Source organism: Thunnus thynnus, chromosome 1 (assembly GCF_963924715.1).
Source record: "Thunnus thynnus chromosome 1, fThuThy2.1, whole genome shotgun sequence".
Taxonomy (NCBI): domain Eukaryota; kingdom Metazoa; phylum Chordata; class Actinopteri; order Scombriformes; family Scombridae; genus Thunnus; species Thunnus thynnus.
This window is the reverse complement of record NC_089517.1, coordinates 19581667-19602806: the sequence shown is the minus strand read 5'-3', so window position 1 is coordinate 19602806 and position 21140 is coordinate 19581667. Positions and strand designations below refer to the sequence as shown.

At 38.7% G+C, this 21140-nt stretch overlaps 1 protein-coding gene across 4 annotated transcripts in view; it reads right to left on the bottom strand.

The window, feature by feature from the left end:
* Nucleotides 1-1754: 1754 nt before the first annotated feature.
* Nucleotides 1755-21140, bottom strand: part of nfat5b (nuclear factor of activated T cells 5b) — a 41798-nt gene continuing 22412 nt past the window's right edge. For 2 of the 4 annotated variants that reach the window (XM_067589092.1, XM_067589101.1), the window contains 11 exons: nucleotides 17845-18475; nucleotides 16406-16595; nucleotides 13431-13621; nucleotides 12911-13083; nucleotides 11404-11538; nucleotides 11246-11298; nucleotides 10293-10425; nucleotides 9579-9653; nucleotides 9184-9287; nucleotides 7092-8928; nucleotides 1755-6620 (listed from right to left, as the gene is read on the bottom strand). In XM_067589092.1, the coding sequence (XP_067445193.1) occupies nucleotides 6382-6620; nucleotides 7092-8928; nucleotides 9184-9287; nucleotides 9579-9653; nucleotides 10293-10425; nucleotides 11246-11298; nucleotides 11404-11538; nucleotides 12911-13083; nucleotides 13431-13621; nucleotides 16406-16595; nucleotides 17845-18475 (3761 nt within the window). In that variant the 3' untranslated portion in view covers nucleotides 1755-6381. Of the gene's footprint in view, nucleotides 6621-7091; nucleotides 8929-9183; nucleotides 9288-9578; nucleotides 9654-10292; nucleotides 10426-11245; nucleotides 11299-11403; nucleotides 11539-12910; nucleotides 13084-13430; nucleotides 13622-16405; nucleotides 16596-17844; nucleotides 18476-19056; nucleotides 21137-21140 lie in introns of those variants that run through there. The other 2 variants (XM_067589110.1, XM_067589118.1) reach the window with 2 other exon arrangements.

Below are 21140 nucleotides of genomic sequence, written 5' to 3'. Positions count from 1 at the left end.
GGCAGCACTAACCGTGTATTATTCCTTCCTCCTGATGGTGGCACCAAAGGAAGGTCGAAGTGTCACAGCGGACATTTAAGAACCTTTCACTTTTGCCCAAGAGATTCATCACATTTGTACACAAAGCAGAAATCAGTTTAAACCAATAAATACTTACCCTTCCTACTAGGGCTGCAACGATTATTTTTATGATCAATTAATCTGTCGTTATTTGTTGTATGTTATTTTCTCGATTAATTGATTAGTTGTTTCTTCCATAAAAATGTACGAAAATGGTGAAAAATGTTGGTCACTGTCTCCCAGAGCCAAACACAAAGACAAAGTTCTCAAATGTTGTTTTGTCCGACCAACAGTCCACAACCCAAAGATATTCAGATTACTGTCATAAAAGACAAAAGAAACCAGAAAATATTCACATTTGAGCAGCTGAAATCAGAGAATTTTTACATGAAAAAAAGACTCAAAACAATTAATCGGTTATCAAAATAATCAATTAATTCAATAGTTGTCAACTAATCAATTAATCGACTAATTGTTGCAGCTCTAATTCCTACATACCACCACATTTCTAAAGTACAGCTTGATTTTAGACTGAGCGTGCATTGTTTTTTTGATCTTCATCTTTACTTAATGACTCTTTTGGTCTGTAATTTATCAGGTGAGCAGTGTTTCATAATAGTTTCAATCAGTTTCAGTTTCTTTTAGCAAACTTCAAATCCAACACAAACAGAAAGGTGTCTGAACTGTACCATGATGTGACCTTCAGCACTTGAAAGTGAAAGTAGAATATTTAAATAAAAATATAAGTTCTCTATATTTCTTGAAGATACACCGTAAAACCAACATAAACCCCAACCCCAATTATAATTTATTTAATAATATCTTTAATATGTAATTTTGTTTGCAGTTTATCTAATGTACAAGACCTGAAATCTGAATAAAATCTTAAATGGGTTTTCCCTGATTATGGATAAAATCACAAATGTTACTCATTTAGTTTAATACAAGAAATAAAATTAATATCTGTCTAGTTAGGGAGGCTCTTGCCACTGCTTTCGTTATAGTAAATTCGTGTAAGTCTGTGTTACTCATCTGTAGGCAGAAGCAGTGTTTACATTGTTAAAAAGATTTTTTTTAGCTACAAAGTGTCACTAATTAAAATGTGCTGTAGTTAGGGGACCTTTGTGCATCTTTATAGGAGCACTTCATGTTCTCATCTAACTGGAAGAAATTCATAAACACTATCCTTCATCCTTGCTACTCTTAGATTACTCAGTAGTGTGTGTTTTTAAGGTTTCTGTTCCTCCAGACTGACGTTAACAACCAATAAAACAGATAAAGCTGGATATCGAGTGTTTTTCCAGTGTTACACAATGCAAAGTTACATCATATCCTGTGTTGGTAAAAGTGAAACCTTTTTTTTTCTCCTACATTTATGGAACACACCCAAAAATCCCATTACTTAACAGACACCAGTAATTTAGAGCAGTGGACAAACTATGATAAAGTGGCATCACTTGTCTTACTGGTAGCAGACACAACATATGAATTCTTCAAATGTGTGCACTGCGGTTAAATCTAAATCAGTGCAGAAAACTACCATCAGCTGTCAGTTAAACACTATCAACTTCAACTGTGTCAGGCAGGTTACTTTACCAACTGAGGCTAAGAACATACATTTTTGAGTCTGTGGTTTTGTGGTTCTTCAGTATCTTACACCAAAAATGATTAAATGAAAGCTCAAAAACTTGACATTAAAAGTATATATGTTTAATATAGATAGCAGCAAGTTTACAGAAATTAGATTGCAAGAGAATAAAAATGTCCCGACAAAAGCCAAATACATAGAGGGTTTTTTTCTTCCAAAGGGTGATTATTTGACAGTTGTTCACATGGTTAGAAACATAAAGGCAAATTTCCCCTTCCTATTTCCAGCACCAGAAACACTGTTTACTAGAGGAGTGGTTCACTTGTGTTGGGAGTGAAGACACTTTGAAGACATCACAGAAGTGTGGAGTGAACAAATGAGTTTGGTTAAAATAATATCAGACGCAGAACAAATTACAATGAATATTGATTTTTTTGTTGTTGTTGTTGTTGTTGCAAAATATGGGATTCTATCTTTCTTAAATTAGAGGGGAAAAAACATTAATCTGGTGTGTATTGACTTTTACTGGTCTGACAAACAACACATGAAAGAACCAAGTGGCATCCTGGTAACTAAGAGGCCCTGAGAGAAATCTGAAAGATCAAGAACCACTGATCCAGTAAACAGTGAGTCTGGATGTAACGCAAACTTCCACAAAAACCATACAAGCAAGAAGGGAATAAAGAAGACTGATGTTATTGACCCTTGTCTCCCAAAAGAAAAAAAAAATCCATGTTTGAGATGATTACTGAAAAGGGAAATTTGCATTAAAAGACAGATTTAAAATCAGTGTAGGCAGCACTCAAAGCATCAGAAAATATTTCAACAAGCAACATAAATAATAGAAAGAAAATCTATTTTGGTTTCTCCTTTATGTTGAAAACGGGAGAGGCTATATAGAAAAATATATATTCAAAAACTAACAGATCTACATTTACAGTATATTAGCTGCATAGCAGTTTCAGAGAAAATTTGTCTGCATCTACGTTGTATAACATAAATGCAATGGATACTTCAGTACAAACAAAGTTAGATGACAGAAATTGCACAACACATTTATCAACCACAACCACGTTTATCTGGTCATTGTTGTAGAACATCAGAAGCACACGTGAAGTCTTATGGCTTGCAACATTCTAGTTATCGAGGACTAACATCAAAACGTAAAACATAAATCTGGCCTCTACTACAACATTTTCTCCAGGCACATGTACAATATCTACTAGTGTCTAAAGTGACATTTTAGGGAAAAAAAATTAACTGTGATCGACTCAGTTTGTTGATATTAAATTAACTGATAATGGCAAAAAAAACCATATTGTTCTATTGTAGAAACAGAGAAAACAGAGAAGTTTAGAATCTTGAGAAAAATATGAGAACTTTTATCAACAATCTACCTCTTTCCCATAACTGTATGAGTCGCACGTTTGTACGTCTATGATCTCCAGTTACATTGTAAATACACAAATGAGGAAACTGTAATTTTAAAAAGTAATTACCTCCCCAGAGTGTATTAAAACATTCTGAATATAAGCAAGACGTTTGCAGCCATGCTGTACAATCACATTCAGTACTATATTCATAGTTAAAATACTGAAAGTTGTTGGTCCTATTTGAAAGGATTTTTTGTTTTTGTAGTTGAAATTTGGTGCCATTTTGCCCTGGTGTTAACGGTTTGGTCAAAAAAAGGACTTACAGGGCCAGCAGTCCAATTATAAGCCTTGAACAAAAACATGATATGTACATTAAAGTGTATATTCATTCACCTTCCAAAATCACAAAGGAGTAACTGTGCACAGGAATGTACATGTCATTCATAGTGTACATAGCACTTTACTATCTCATTTAAAAGGCATCATCACCATCATCACAAGGTGCCAGATACAGTATCAGCAGGTGTGGGCGCCAAACCACGCTGCCGTCATCAAATACAGGTAGAAAGATCTGAACACAACTATGATCACGAGATACAGTTTAGATAATAACCAACGACACACAAATAAATTAGACATGCTTTTTCGAAAAGAAGCACAGGTACTACACCGATAAAAAAAAAAAAAAAAAAGATAAAGTCTTTCTAAAACAAACAAACAAACAAATAAACTCATAAATACTCAACACTGGAAATCTTAGTTCTTCTGTTTCACAAGTTGAAGAAAGCCAATCACAGATAGCTCTTTTCTCCATAGTCAGGTTTCCTTCAGGAGTAGGGTCCCTTTAAAAACCACTCTGCTCACACTGACACACCGTAGCTCCACAAATCACATTAGTCAAGTTTACATAATCTCCATCACAACACAATAGCTGTTCCTGTTTTTTCTTTTAAGTGTATAAAATGTAAAGGTATCAAGAATTATGTATTTCAAATAAACTGTACAGATAAAACAAGACAACAATGGAGGCATTAAACTGAGCACTTTTGTCAGAGACCAGCCCCTTGTTCACGCATACATTTACAGTGAAACTAAACATGACCAAAACAATACAACAAATTACAGAAAGGAAAAAAAAAAAAAACATGGCAGCAGGGTGTCATGCCAACAATAAGAGAGGGAAAAAAATAGTCTTGCTATTTACTGTGAGCTATGTTTTCTTTAATGTAAAATGGCAAGACAGAAAAAAAGACAATAAAAGCTAACGAGCCATAAAACTGGCCTGTCATCAGGATGCATGCAAAGCAAGAACCGAGTCAGACTTTGGTCCTGAGGTGACCGCCACTGGCCAACTGCAGACAAAGATATTTGCATGTACAAGAAAGCATGTAAAATGGGCTCTATTCCTGCATGTTAATACCGACCTGGATGAGATGCACGAAGTAGAGTTATAGCCAACAAGCTATTGCTCCTCCTTAACATTCACTAAATCCATCACATTAATAAAACTGGTGACAAGGCTCTTTCTAGCTGGTCTAAGAATACTATTCCAGTTCATGCGTGCCTGACGCAGTATGGTGCCATCAAAATGACACTTACACACAAAATGATCTTATGACAAACATAATAATATACTATATTACATTCTACAATTTCTACTATAGGTGCATGTACTTAAATAAGAGTTTCACGTCAACTGAAGTTACAAAATTTGAGGCCTGACTTTAAAAAAAAAAAAAAAAAAGTATTCAGCCACATTTTTTTCTCATTTGTCCAAATTTCTAAGCTGCTTTTCAGGAATAAATAATGTGATTATTTGGTTTTAGGAATTAATGATGATAGTAGTAACATGGCTGGCAATGAGATGCGTAATTATATTACAAAATCCAGACCATAAAACTACGTTTTCAACCAACAGGAAATAGTGTACTTAATGAGTGTATTTAATGACACTGACTTCACACAGGAGTCCAGTGGACATTTTCTTTTGTGTGAATTTGCTACACAAATGTTGCCATGCAAGTAGATAAAAACAGCTAAAATGATTTCTGATCTGTGTGCTATGCTCCTCCCAGCTCGGTGTGTTTCATGATGTGTTTAAAAAAATGTATCTTCTTCACTGTAAACAATGAGGAAGAGGCTGCTGAAAACAACAGCACCTCTTGTGGGACTGTACTGTACCCTCGCTGAGTAAAGTGGTCACAAAGAACAGCATTGTAAAGTGCTGAATATACATGTAAAAAAAAGAAATATTATACTTCTACCATCACACTTTCCTAAATATTCAACTCTTTGTAATGTATAACATGAGAATCTACTATAAAAAGTAGCAAACTGACACAGTTTGGTTTGGATGAATACAGACTAAATGTTAGTCTGAACACGTTCGCTTACAAAAAGCTTTTTGTACACTGTGGTGGAGATGGCAAAGTATCTAATATTGAGTGATATGTTTCATGCACAGCTGGTGGTGACACTGCTGAGCTACAAATCTTCTTTTATAGGTATTATTGTACCAAACAAGCTGGGACCAGCTTAATTTAACTGGGCTGTAGATGGCAAACAAAAACCATAATATGAGGTTAAACACCCACTGAGCCAAGTTTCTTCTTGCATCACATTATTGTATTGATCAATGAAAACTAAAGTCACTGTGGGCCATAAGAGACAGCTAGAGTGATTTTATTTATATTATCAGAGGCAAGCTAGTTGCTACACTATTGAAATAATAAGCACCCACATACCCACATACCTCCCTTTCTACTTTCTACTTCTAACCTTCTCTCATCTCAATATACTTTCTGCGCTGTTAAATCTTGTGAAAAAAGATTCAACCCAATGCTACCTTCAACTATACATACCGCAGTCTGTCCAAACCTTTCTGCCATAACACACACTCCACCCTCTGTGCAACCAGGAAACATGATAAAAAAAATACAACAGACATATTAAAGGGAACACTATTCATGGAAACCACTAGACACTTTGGAGAACACTTAAGAAAACACCACGGGAACCGAAAGATGTTGTAGATAACGTCACTGACATCTATGTACATAGATATGAACAAAACTTCACAAGTTACATGAATAACAAGGCCACTAAGTTACTGTCTTTCCAGAGGAAAAGCTGAAGAAAAAGGGCCAAATGCCATTTCTCACCTTCAACGTTCTTTCCTAATAAATACTCAGTCCTGAAGGAGACCAAATTATGTGTTAGTAGGGCAGAGAAACATTTGGTGAGCAGGTATAAGCACGTAATGTGCGGTATAATTATCAACGCTTTTTTGTCAAAATTTTACAAAGATTCCAGATATTACCAGTAAAAAATAAAAGACAAATCCGTGAACCTGTATGAAGGTTAGTATGAACGAGTTAAGTTGCTGCCCGTCTCTTGCAAGCTGACCAGCAGGTCATCAATCTTCTCCATGTTCTGAGAGGCAGCTATGCTGTTCTGCACAGTCGCAGACTGTGACAGCGACTGACTGAGCAGTGACTGGATGTGTGCGTCACTCTCTCTTTGGTTCTGACCAGACTGGCTGATGGCTATAATCTGATCCGACAGCGTGTTTCCAGGAGTGTTCATCAGCTGGCCACATTCTGCAGAGAGGGAACAGAATAGGCCGGTCAAAATTACACACATTAACACACATTACTATCAGTGCCATGAGAGAGGTGATAACTTTATTTTGTGAAATGTATCAAATGTTTAAAAAAAATATACAAATAGATTCATAAATGCATTGAGTGGAATTTTTAAATCAATGTGACCATATAATTTTTTTTTCTTTTAGATTTCTCAGTTGGTTCCCCATTTTACATTCCCATTTCCCAATTTCCCTATTCAATATGTGGTGTGTGAAACTGAAAGGAATAGTTTGATATTTTCTCACGCTGAAGCGTCACATGTACTATACAGACATAAGAGTAGTATCAATCTTTGCATCTACCTCTTGGAAAGAAAGCAAATAAGTGAATTTCCCCAAAAAGTCAAACTATGGTCGATGGTTTGCATCATTTCTGCCATCTCAACTGTTCTAAAGGCGTGCACCTAGTTAGTGAATTTCTTACCATTCTGAATACCAAACAGAAAGAGACCAGGTTGTTGAGGCTGGCTGGGCTGATTGATGGTCCCACTGACAGCGGACTGAAACAGAGTCCCTGGCTGCTGAACAGGTGAAGAGGTGGTCGTCTGGAGGTTCGCCACACCGTTCTGTGAGGCAAACATGGCTGACTGTGTGAGCTCTGGAGGAGCCAATCCCCCCTGCAGAGAGGCCATGTTAGACTGAGGCATGAAGAGGCCCACAGGCTGCTCCTGCCGGTTGTTTGAGCTGTTGCCAAGTTGCATCGGCTGTTGGTCCTGGAACAGCACTTGCTGGCGTGGATCTGTGGGGTTCCCTAAGGCCATAGGCTCAGAGCGATCCTGCTGGTTCACTGTCACCATGCTGGCTTGGGAAAAAAGCAGAGAGGGGTTTTGGGGCTCTTGGGAAACTAGACTGCTGCTGGTCAACGGAGGCATCTGGCCCTGGCTGCTGAACAGGAGACTGGGGGTCTGGTCCGCAGTAGACAGGGGGTTGTTACAGAACAGTAGGCCAGCCTGCTGTTGCTGCTGTTGGCCTGGAGAAAGTGTGTTTGCAGATGGATGTTGGGAGATGTTCTGAAACAGAGACGCCTGCTGAGCTGGTTGTGTGTGGGGCTGAGGCTGGGAAGGCTGTTGCTGATCCATGGGACTTCTCTGCTGAATAGGAGAGAGCTGGGTCTGAGCCTGAAAAACTGACTGAGGTTCAGGGGCAGGGGTCTGTAGAGCACTTAGAAAGGCCAGCTGCTGCTGCTGCTGCTGCTGCTGTTGCTGCTGTTGAGTACTACTGGTCGTAAGCTGAGACGGCAGGGATGTCTGAGGGAGGAAAAGACTTGGGGTTGAGGGCTGTTGGTCTGGGGACTGTAGTACTGTCATGGTGTTTTGGAAGAGAGCGGCCTGGACCTGCTCCTGAGCGCGAGAGGCTTTCTGAGTATGAAACAGAGCCCCCTGTGGATCTTGTGTTTCAGCCAAAGAACTGGGATTGTGGAACATTGGTGGTGACGGGTGTGAAGGAGTCTGCTGGAGGAAGTTGGTCTGAATAGAGAGCAGGTCATTAGCCTGCTGAAACAGAGCTGCTTGTTGCTGCTGTTGCTGCTGTTGCTGCTGCTGCTGCTGTTGCTGTTGCTGAGCCTGCTGGAAAAGGGTTCCCTGGTTTGGCACCACCCCTTGTGACGAGCTCTGCTGCTCTGCGTTCTTGCCCTGAGAGGCATCCTGAAACATGCCGCACTGCATTTGAATCTGTGACTGAAACAGCTGCTGCTGTAGATTCTCCAAAACCTGCTGCTGTTGCTGCTGTTGAAGCTGTTGTTGCTGAATTTGTTGCTGTTGCTGCTGCTGAATTTGCTGTTTTTGGATTTGTTGTTGGTGCTGAATGTGTTGCTGCTGTTTAGCCATCGGGTTTTCAGCCTGAAGTGGTAAGCGACAGTACCCTTTGGCTTTAAGTTGTCTCACTGCCTCCTCCAACTGGGCCACTTCGTCTGGGGGGAACATGGGTAGCTGCTGCTGTTGAGGTGCAGGTTCACCACACAACCTTCCCACAGATCCAGAGCCACTGCCTGGCCTCTCCTGGCCAAGGCCCTCTCTTGGCTCCAGGAGGAACTGCTGTGAGCCTTGCTGGAGCAGGGAGTCTGCTGGCACAGAGTAGGAGCTGGTGGCAGCAATGTCCTGCTTCTGGATAGTGCTTAAGGGCTCTGTATTGGTAAAAACAGGAGTCTGGCCTTTGTCAGGGTCACCTGCAGGCTGAGACAGGTTGTTGGAGAATGGTCTGTTCTTATTTAGATGGCCTGCAGCCATGTCTGGGTTCTGTTGGGCTGGGCACAGGTCACCAGTCTGCTGGCAACACAAAACAGAAGATAAAAGATGTGGCTTTATTTAGCTCTTACGTTATGCAGTTTCATTGTGTTATTCTTACTGATAATTGTGTCTACAATAAATCCTCTCCTCTAGACAGTAAAGTATGAGCTGAACTGAATTTTACTGAACTTTTACTGTATGTAATTTGCTATATTGAACAACTTCTATCCAATTCAAAATGTTTTGACAGTGTAAAAAGTATTGCTAATGTTTTAAGTTACAATACATCACCTTAAATACTCCAGAGGACTGGAGGTTGCTGGTTACCTCCATCGGAGTGACTTCTTCTCGTTTTACTAGAGGCAACATCGAAGGCATCAAGGCACTATCTAGAACTGTGGCAAGAACAAGGAGTATATTACATTATATGCTTTAAATGTTTTTTTTTTTAAAACCCCACAAACAACAGTCAAGTCCAATGAGAGGTAAAAAGTGTAATAATGTAGGCACTAGACTACAGTGTATGCAATGCTTTTAAATGGGAGGTAAACAGAGGCCTGTGCAGTGTTATGGGCGACTCCTGAACTCAGTCCATTTCTCTAAATATTTTGCCTTCTTAAATACACACAACTAGGGTAAAAGCTGCAATCAAGGGTATGTACTGTAGTTAACAAAGAGAAAATAACCTTTAATTTGTTCATCAAAAGAACAAGTCTTCACTGGAGAGGGCGCCTCTTTCTTCACGGAAACATCATTCTTTGCTGCAAGAGCAAACATCAGCACATTTTTAAAATCTACAATCCAACAACACAGGACAGTCAATGTAAATCTGCAGCATAACATTCATGCTTTTAGAAAAGAAGTTCCTTTGTTGATCACATCTTTCAAAGTTTTGTACTCAGGACCTTGCAAATAACAAAAACGCTGATGAAAGACAGTTCTTTCTGTGGATGACTATGGATTCCTGTGTTGAGAAATGAGCTGCATATTATGCTCCGGAGAGGTTTTGCTAATAATTGCTGTAATCCTACTGAACTGCGGGTGGTGGTGTTGAGTACGACATATTAAAAAAAGACCTTGTAAGCATAAACCCAACAAAACTGTGATGCTGCTTTTGTTTCTGTGTTTTTTAATTACAAAAAATGTGTGTAAAATAAATATTTCTTACTATTTGGGGTGTTTAACTACAATACAGCTTGTTTCTGTTTTCCAGCTGATAAACAGTCAGTCAACTATGGTGCCAGCGAGTAATCTAAAAAATTGTGTAAATAATGACATAATCTAAACAGAGCACTGATTACCACTTAAACTTGTCTTTCTATCACATGATTGTAAAAGGAAACAGATAAAGAGAAACTTTGTGCAGTTTAGTAGATAAATTGAAATTGACTGGAACAAACCTGAATCTGGAGTGTAGGTAAAAGGCTGAACGTCATGAGATCTCCCTGCATTGGTCACCACGTAGACTCCCACACACACTGCAGAGGTGATGGTTTGGTTCTGGTACGGAGGAACCTTCACTATCAAGTGATTCTTGGGGTTGATCATAAGAAAAATAAAATCAGAAAAGAAGAGCAAATACAAGAATAAGTTGGATACATATGCAATACATTTCTGCACTGATTGTAGGTGGAAACTCAACATTCTGTCGAGTGGATTTGTTATTTCAATTTATCAGATGATGTCGAAGGTTTGAACATGAAAATAGCTAACTTTGTGTTCATTTTTACTTTTTTCATTTTTTGACCTTCAAATACGTATCAGTTTCAGGTTAATTAATAAGGGTAATTACATTTAATGTCCCTAGGCCTATCTCAAAGTTTAATATCTACTAAAGCCATATGTATTAAATGAAAAGGATGACAACCACTGTATGTCTCAGTTTTACATAGTTTTACAGAACACCTGGTGGCTGTAAAACTGTAACTGCAATGATTTTTGAGGTAGCAAATGCATTCAGTATGTTTGCTGAGACACTGCAGATTTCAGTCAGAAAAACTTAATGTAAACAAAACTGTTTGTATCAAAAATCAAAAGGACTTTGAGTGAGTTAAACACAAGAGCTGTTTCTATTAGCTGCATCTATCAATTCATTTACTCCTGATCACTTTGTTTACAAGGGCAAAGGTTTAAACTGGACTGTTGAGACACACTCAGCATAGCCTCTGAGACTGTGTGTAATTAGGTCAGAACACAATGAGAGTACTCAAACCTTTGAACCAGCAGCCGTTTAAGATGATTACATCTAAAGCCCCATACAAATCTTAAATGGCTACTTCTATCTACTCAGTTCATTAGTAACTGGCATTAGTCATTTGGTTCAAAAATAACACAAGAAACAATCGCGTTTTACCTGGTGAAACAGCTCCATGTCAATGTCAGCCTCTGCCTTCCACGATTTCTCATCTGAAACAGAAAGAAGATGTAGCATGTTGAGAGGGGAACAATAAAGAATGCATGAACCCTAAATCCCCACAGACAAACATATTTGTTAAGTGACTAATTTCTTACCAGAGACATTCTCGTGAAATATGACTTTGGTGTCTTTGAGGAAGTTCTTGCCAATGATAAAGACTTCTTCTCCACCCCTCACTGAGCAACTGTGTAGTGATTTCTTCAGGATTTCAGGCACCCCTGCAGGCTGGGCTGGAGACAGAGCAGATATGCACAATATTGTATGGATTAAACAGACCATTTTCAACCAGATTTGATGTCACTACACATCCAAAAGTTATGTTTCCTGCACCAAGGAGACACTATACACTGCATTTTACAGTAAATTAGGTACTCTGGTACTGAGGCAGCCCAGGAAATGCAAATGAGCAGCTGATTAACTCTCAAAGTAATTCAATTAACAATCATCTGGATTGGTGTACTATTGATTTTTTAAAATAATTTTTTCATCTATATTTTAATATTCCAAATTAATTCCATTTGATTCATTGATTTATTTTTATTATGTTATAAATGAAAAATAATGACCCCTAAGCAGTGAGGAAAGTTGTAGAAATTGCATTTTATATTTAGATGAAACTTTTACCAAACACTTCAACATGATACAATGATTTTGTTGGACACTTTCAGATAAACAATCAATGCATAAATACCTAAATAAATTAGTATGTTACATGAAGTAACCAATCTTTGTCATGAAGAGCTATAAGGTTTTGTGTGGCTAGAGGGTTTCTGGACCCTGAAATCTACAGAGATAATTTAATAATTTTTGTCTGAATTATTAAAATCATAGATTTTCACACTCATGAAACAAATGACCAACATGTATAAGTGAAAACTGACTTGAGTACAAATGGCACCATGCCAGCTGACATTTACTTAAACAGGCTCATACGTAGAGTTTGACACTGCTTGTTTATGTAAGAATAACAAAGATCTGATGTTTTAATACATTTCAAATACTGGATATTTGTTATAGACCTTTAAATGACTCAAAACCCCCTCCCTTTCCCTTCAACATTTCATAACATACCTCTTTCACTACTCTGCACCACACACACACACACACACACACACGCACGCCAAGGGGCATTACATTTTTTTTCGTTTTGTGGAAAGATATTTCCCTGGATTGCACGCTGGCTCTGTGTAAACAATACAAGTCCACACACTTCTATTGTTTCGTCCTTTCCTTTTCTTTCTCCCCTGTCTCTCTCCCAACTCACACAGAAACTTTCTTATGGCCCTAAGCGTCTTTCCTGTTTATGAAACCAACCACACCCTCATACTGTTCGCATTATTAAATAACAATCTGAAGGGATCTTTACACATTGTCTCCAAACGCTGACATCAAAAGACAACATTCTCCTGACTTCAGGTTACATTTAACTTTAGAAACAGAGCCTCTCTGATTAAGAGGAGAAAATACTTTTGGTAATTATTAAAACAATTATTAAGCAATCTACAACTTTACTTTTCTACAGTTCACTCAATATCCCAGTTTATATAACAGCATATCCACAGAGACTCAACAATGAGTTAAAACATAAAGAGATTCACTTACTACACAGGATTGGAGATGATGGAGTTTGAAGTGTCAGCACTGAACCATCTGGACGGGGGATGTTGACCCGAAACACCAGCCGAGCACGTGTGCTCTTCTTCTTCGACCCAGCCACACCAATGCGAGCCTCGACATCAGCATTACGGAGCTTCAAGATCCCAACACAGTCCACCCTGCACAGACAGATAATGTCGGCTTAGAAAACTTGCAACTTAGACAAAAAAAATCTTACTTAACTAGAGTACCTATGAATCTCATAACGCCAGGAGAGACAAAGGACAACAGGTTGACATACAAGTTAACATAATACATACATTTTTTAACATAAACATAAACAAACCAACCAGATAAAGATGATTATAATAGTGGTCATAATATGTGTATTTGACTACTGAAATCATTTACTGTTTTCTGTTGTTGCTGCTTGAATAGGGCTCTGTCTGATTATATTAAAACATAATTTTTAATAAGAGTCATTTTAGCACACACACAAAGTTTAACACTCAAAGAAAGTACGTACGCTAGTGTCATGTTGGTGCTTGGATCTAGAGACACTTCAATGACAGTTGTGCCATCAATGTCCACCTCCTTGCAAGTCGTGGTGTTGCGGCCGGTCACCCTGCAAGCTTGGTAAAATCCATGAGGCTTCACACGTCCAGTATCATTGCCCACAAACACTTGCAAAACCACCGGATCATTCACCCCTTCCAGCTGTGAAAAAAGAGAAGGAATATGTTAAAATGAGTCAATGAATTAAGATCGGAATTTGATACATAATGTAGGAGGGGTAGTGCAGTTGGAGACAATCATTTTTTTTTGCAGGACATTTAGTACAAGACTGAAGTACTTTTATATTAAAACTTAATAAAGCAGAACTAAATGTCATACGACATGGTAAAGATTGGATAATTTACTATCCTATCCTGTCTTGTCCTATCCTGTCCTATCATGTCCTGTAGCTGAACCTGTTCCTTTGTCTCCTCATGTTTTCTACATGTTTTGCCCTACCTGTCCAGCAGATGCCCTCAGTATGTTTTGGCATCTTTTCACCAAGCAATCAAGCCTCATGTCCTGCCTAGTAACAGCGCCTTCCCCCAATATGACAATCCCCCTTCTTGTGCAATCAGGTCAACCTTTTAAAAGCTTTCTTGTGTTTGTTATCTTCTGCTCTTGCCTTCTATTTCTGACTCTTATGTCCATTTTTTGCCTCTGTGTCCACCTGTTGCTCATGAGCCCTGGCAGTACTAACAACCTGGTAAGTGATCCAACAGAACTTCCCCTGCTGCACTGACCAGTTTCATCACCTCTCCCACTAGCGTGAGCAACTGGAAAATAATGATTAAACACAAGACAATGTCCCTGTTCTGGCACAGTTCCTTTTCCAGCTTCCTTGGTCTTTACTCATATCTATGATCCTTATCTAGGCTCCAGAGAGGTACAATAATGATCTAGAAACATGATAAGATTTCATTTCTCTATTACATGGATAATTTTAAAATTGGTTATGATAACACCCTCAACAGTTTCTTCTGTGGTCCAAGTTTTTGTCAGGTGAGGTAACAGTGACAATTTCCATAAATCTACAACAGCAATGCTGTTGAACCCATTGAACCCTGAAAGAAGCTTGATCGAAGAGTCTCTGCTTTCCACCTACTTCTTAAACGACTCAAGGAAAAATGTAATTCCTGTCAGTTAATGAAGGGTCTACAGTGGTTGATTTCTTTTACTATGAGAACTAATTATCACATTCATGAATGATGACGAGAGGAACAGGACTCAAGACTGCAGTTTCACAAAATATAACTGATTCTGTTACCTTTCCTCCAAATGTCCAGCTGAACACAGGGATTATCAAAATCTAATAGTCAGATTGTCTTAAAAACTATCAAGAGCATTTTCATTCCTCTGAAAATGAACCCTCTCCAATTTGGAAACTCCATATGCTTTAATTTAGTGCCATCCTGAAGTCAAACTGTCAGCTTTAAACACAAGACACTGAGGATGAATCAAGAAATACCATCATACCACAAAAGTGCTGAATCAAGTCCAAACAACAGTGCCACAATGACGCTCCTCTCTCCAGATATAAAATACAAACTAGAAATACCGCCTTGCAGTTTTATGCCTCCGCCAACCAGTCAAGTTGCAGTTTGCATCCATGTCTGTCCAGACTCATATAATATTTGTAGTGAAGACTTCAAAGTAATTTAATAAAAGGTATTAACTGTATTTTTTGGCGAAATGGAAGTCAACACTATATTGACAAGTATGATTCCAGTGAATTTTTTCCAGTGAGAAACATGCTGTCTTCACTTAGAGGCTATTTTTACAGAGGAGGACAGAGGACTGATAGAGAGCTTTGTCACATGGTGCAACGATAATCACCTGAAGCTCAATATCAGCAAAACCAATGAGCTTGTGTTGGGCTACCAGAGGGACAGGAGGCCCGCTGTCCTGGTTGTCATCCAGGGAGAGGAAGTGAAGAGAGTGGACTCATACAAGTACCTTGGGAAAGCAAAATGCAAAGAAGCTACAAATTCTAAAACATGGATGCTTCACACATCTTCAAACCGGCAGCAAAGAAGATCTAAAAAAATCAACACAGTTTCAAGGTGGGCAACCAAGACTTGTTTCACCATTTCAGTATCCGACCAAATGTGAAATATGGTCACAATCTCCCCTTCTGCTCCTGACTTATGGTGTTGAATAATGGCCAGAAAAGAATGCAGAACATTATGAAGGCACAGTGAAGTTGACCTTTGACCTTTTGGATATAAAATGTCATCACTTCAACATCCGATATCCGACATTATAATTAGCATATAAATTCTTGAGTTATGGCCAAAAACATGTTTTGTGAGGTCACAGTGACCTTAACCTTTGACCTCTGACCACTAAAATCTAATCAGTTCATCTTTGAGTACAAGTGGACGTTTGTGCCAAATTTGAATAAATTCCCTCATGGTGTTCCTGAGATATTGCGTTCACAAGAATGGGACGGACGGACAACCCAAAAACATAATGCCATAAAAAAATTAGAACATACAGAATATTAAAAGGAACCATAATGCAGCGTAGATATAGAACATATAAAGATTAGACTACACAATCAGTATCAACGGACTCCATTTGGGGGGAAACAAAACTTGACTGAGATATCCCTACCAAGCACATTAAACCTCTACAGATAATGATTCAATGAGCTTTACTCCTTCACCTCCAACAAAACATACTTGTTGCCCCACTACTCATAAGCTCTATAAACAGCAAAACCTGCACACATATATATATATATATATAACAAATCCTCTGGCAATGACTCAATTATTAACTTAACCTTCATTCACTGAAATGTTTTTGACCAACAGCTTGAAGCCAGTTAATGGGGACGTTTGCTAAAGAGGAAACAAATGGCTAAGTGACCATAACAGAAAGGTCAACACATTAGTGACTACAGAACTCACATCCAAGGCTGTTTGAAGGGTTAACAGTTACCTTTACAGTAGGGAAGCCCTGCTGAGTGCGGTCCTTCACTGACCCTCTGCTGCCTTCAGTCAGATAGCGAGCTCGGTGCTGAGTCTCAGGCTGGACCAGGATCTTCAGTTCCTTCCCCTCACTCTTCTGCGGGTATTGCATCGACAGAGTTCCTCCTTTCTGATTAGTTGTCTGAGGATCGTCTTGAGAACTGCAGCAAAGATTGATTTGACATCAACAGATCACCTTTGATTCAAACATTTTCTAGCAATTTAATTGTAATGCATACAACCTAGCTGGCGTCTTCTGACAAAGAAAAGCATGCCCTCAACTTACTTTGACAGACCACGAACCTGTTGTTAGTCTTTTATATGAAAGGATGATCTGTGCTACTGTTGACACCAACTTTAGGTTCAGAACTCCCCATTTATTATCAAAGTTTAAGGCACAGCACAGCATTGCCCCAATATCAAATATCAGTGTATGTATTTGCCTGAAAATTGTTGAATTTTTGGAACAATTCAACCTATTGCTCTAAAATTGCTTTAGTAGCTGCAACAGTGAAAATGCTCTGAAGTTGCCATGGTGCTCTGTGCAATGCAGAGTTAAGAGGCCCTCCATCAACCAAGCATATTCTATCCCCAGCTCTTAAAGCGTTCAGAGTTATCTGTTTATTTAATCTGCTCTGCTTATCCTAGGTCTTTGAGAGAGGCTCTGTGATTCACTCTGGCTGACCATTGTTTGTACTTCAGTATCCTGCCCCTCCCTCCCCTCTGATCTAACCGCTCTTCTTCAGTCAAAGTGTGGTGGGAAATTTAGAGCCAGTAGAGAGTTTAGAGTAGTTTGCTGAAGATTTCCATCTGTTGTGCAATGTGTCTCAATGTGTCATTTCCTAATAATACCTATTCTGACAATCAGGATGAGTGCTGTGTGAGATTATCCAGGAGGCACTTTAGGACAATGGTAACATAAATGAAGACTAATGATGAGTACCTACTTACCAACTTAATTGTGCCACTACCCACAAGAGAAACTGAATAAACAAATTCCTAAAGTAAGTGAACTTGTTGTTTTGTATGGTCAATAATGGGTGACAAATTACAGGAAAACGATATATATGAGAGGAAAAATAACAAGGGGTCACAGAATCTTATCCTATGGCCTTCACAGTCACCAGATCTCAAACCAATTGAACACCTATAGAGGATTTTGGAGCAACATGTCTGATGTCAAAACACCAAATACGGGAATATGTTTTGTAAGAATGGTGCTCTTGGAGACTTAGAGAATCTATGACAAGCGGCTTTTAAGTTTTTCTGGTAGCTCGTGGTAGCTAAACACCTTACTAAGGAACTTTGTTGGTTAAGTTTCTTTTGACAACTTTGTGAGATGTGGAGCAGCTGATGATCTGCCCATTGCAACCCAACATGCCAAAGGTAGATCAAATATTTCAAACTAACCTTCCTTTTTGGCCGGTCTTGTTGTCAGGGCCTAGTTGTGACAGGACAAAGTGCGGGCCTTTGGCACTGTCTGCATCAAACACATCCATGCTGGCCTCCTCTGCAGGTACAGACTTAGGCCCAGGTCTTTGGCGAGGGGTACGTTTTCGGGATTTTCGTGGCACCTCTGTGTTGTCATTATAAGAGACACTGCTCACGATGCTGAAGTTGGAGAGAGAGTCATCCATCCAGATGTTGTTGCTCTGCTCTGAGTCCAGGGATGTTTCTTCTTGACAGGACATACGGCTATCATCAAACAAGTCTTGTGGAGGTGGAGAGATGTTCAGTACAGTGCGGCGCTTTGACGGGGTCATCTGGTGATGTGCCTGGGCCTCCTGGGACGTTACACCTCTCCCTCCTCCAAGCTCACTGGTACCCCTGCAGTTGCCGCCACTGTTGCTGTTACCATTCCCACCCTCTGCTCCGACAACTTCTGGTACCGTTCTGCAATTCCTGGCATCCTCTGGGTCGACATTGCCACTGTGAACTGGGTTCTGGTCACTTGCTGAAGAACTGGAATGCTTTGTGGAGCTGGAAGAGGTGGAAAAAGCACTGCGGGGGCCTTCCATGGTCATAGAAGAGGACATGGCATCTACAGTGCAAATAATTAGACAGTAAATAAAGGCTTCTCAACCAGTGTTGGCTAGCAGTCCCGTTTAAGCAGCTAAATTTGTTCATGATTGTTTATTTTTTTTGTTTTTGTTTGGTATTTATTTGTTCATCCAATTAAAATTCCCCCCTTTTCACTGGATCTTATGTGTGTGTGTGTGCGTGTGTGAGGATGTGTAAGTGTACAGTACATGAAGCACAGTGTAGGTGTGACTAAAAAGGGGCCAAAAAAATCAACAGGTGAGCAGTCCCCTTTATTTTAAAGATTTTGAGAAAAACTTTAAACGCTTGTGAATAAATTAACTACTAAAATGGAAAAATATATCAAATATATGAATGAATTTATCATTAATACTAGCATTTTGTTGATGTTCAACTGACTGAAAAATTGATGAAATGGAGAGGGAAGTTCAAAACAGTAATCTGTACAAGATGATGCATGCCAATTATTGGAGCTTTTATTTTATTTCTTTTTCTTTCTTTTTTTTTTTTTTGCTATAAAAGTTCAGATAATTTTGTTGGGACTGAACGTAGCCACAGAGACAAAATAAACAAGCTTCTGACCTATGAAGCAGAGAACTGCAGACCATTTTATATGCAGACACTCCCTGCTTCAGAGGGAACTTCCTGGAATAAAAATGAGACAGCGAATGAGCAATAAGAGCTGAACAGTAAAAATTTATTCAGATAAAAAAAAAAAAAAAAAGATAACAGGATATTTTGTTTGTCAAAAAAACTGTTGCTCCAGCATGCTGACATACACTGTAATTTTAAAAAGCATTGAAATAGTCACATTGAACTAGATGAAGAGTGGGGAAGAGTGTGGTTAAGTTGCAGATCGTAAAAGGCGTTAGACCGCTGCTGACATTCGGGATTGTTTGGTGACTCATTAGTTTGCAAAACAGACAGTTGGAAAGAAAGAGAGGCACAGAAAATGTATGGAGGTAGTGTCATTTTGAGCAAGTATCAAAACACAAAGACATATAAGATCACAAACTCAAAACATCCCAAATCTATGAACAGATACTGTTGGTTATTCAATGCTATTATATATTTTGAGACAAAGGTTATGAGCGTTTACCCTCATTATATCCTAGTCACAATATGAGGGCTGTGAAAGATTTTAAAAACAGCAAAAACAGTGCTGCAAGTAAAAAAAAAAAAAACATTAATAACTGTTTTGCTAAACACTGCATGTCACTGTGAAATCTGTCTAAAAACCTATTTTTGAAAGAACAAACATGATTGTGACTTCAGAACTTTAAGCTTACAAAAAAAGCAGAAAGAAAGAAAAGAGCCAGATGATGTTATTGACAGTTTTCAGTAAAACTTATAGTTCCATGTCAACTTAAATCTAGTTCATTTTCGTCCTGATACAGCCAAATTTCCCACAATGCAACACTGACAGCCATACAGAATAAACTTTTGGATTTACTGAAACTCACTGTAAAGCCTGGACGCTTCAACGAGAAGCAAAGCAAATCAGCTATAGCAATGAACACTCGAAATGTCAAAATTGTTTCATATTTGACTACGGTGATGAAAAAACTACTAAAAACTACTCTGATGGCCAAGTGGATTGAAGTAAAAAAAATGTTAAAATGCTCTGAGTGCTTTAAAAAACTAATTAGTATGAATTAGTTTTGAGTACATGAGTTTTTTTGTGACTTGCACAAATGATCAGAGCCCATCAGGACAAGGGAAGCTTCACTGATGTGTTACTGCCCTTAACTTTTCATCTTCGCCTATTTGCCAAATATGTTTTGCATTGGGACACCACTATGTTTGATGTGAACGCACAATAAGAACATGAAGGGTCAAGGGAAAAGGGGAGAAATGTGACGAAGCATTAGTGTGTCTTGTTGAAGATGTCCCAATAGAAACATATTATGCTTTGATTTCTAAGAACTAAACAGGAGTCCTTAAATAAGCTTCAAACCTGTATGTCTTGTGTTTTGTATGTACTGTACACTAAACTTGCTTGTTCTTCTATGATGTTAAATGTCAGCATAAATCAGACAATCCAAACTGCTCATTGTCAGTGAAACCCATAACTTCTGTCATGACTGGCAAAAAGATCTGAATAAATGAGCAGCTGTCTAGTCATGACGCATCCAATAAAACACAGTATTCATCTAAAGCATGCCAGACCAATATGTATGTTTTCAAGTTGCAAATGACCCTTTTATAACCAAGATGTCAATAACTGAAAAAGTATGTTCTGCAGAATATATAAAACTGTTAAGTAATGAGCTTCGTTGGGCTCTCACATCATCATCAAGTACTGTGCGTACACAGACGTTTAAAGCATTACGCAATTTTACACTAAGTCTATGTCACAAAAAAACCGCTGACCATGACCTCCATTTCAAAACTTTGTTGCTGCAAGACACCACAACAGATCAAAAGTAATCACAACAATATTCCCCTAACCATGTTGACACTGACATAACTTTTGTCTTAAGCAGTTTTTTCGACTGATATCTCAGGATCACAGATACCCTCTTGTCTGACTGGCTTTCCTGCCTTATGCAGGTGTTTGTTTGGATTCAGGTGCAGACTGTTGCATGGGTTGTGTTTTTTGAGGTGGAGCATGATCAGTTCCGGGGATGAAATAAAGGGAGAAATAAGGAAAAGAGGAGCAGGAT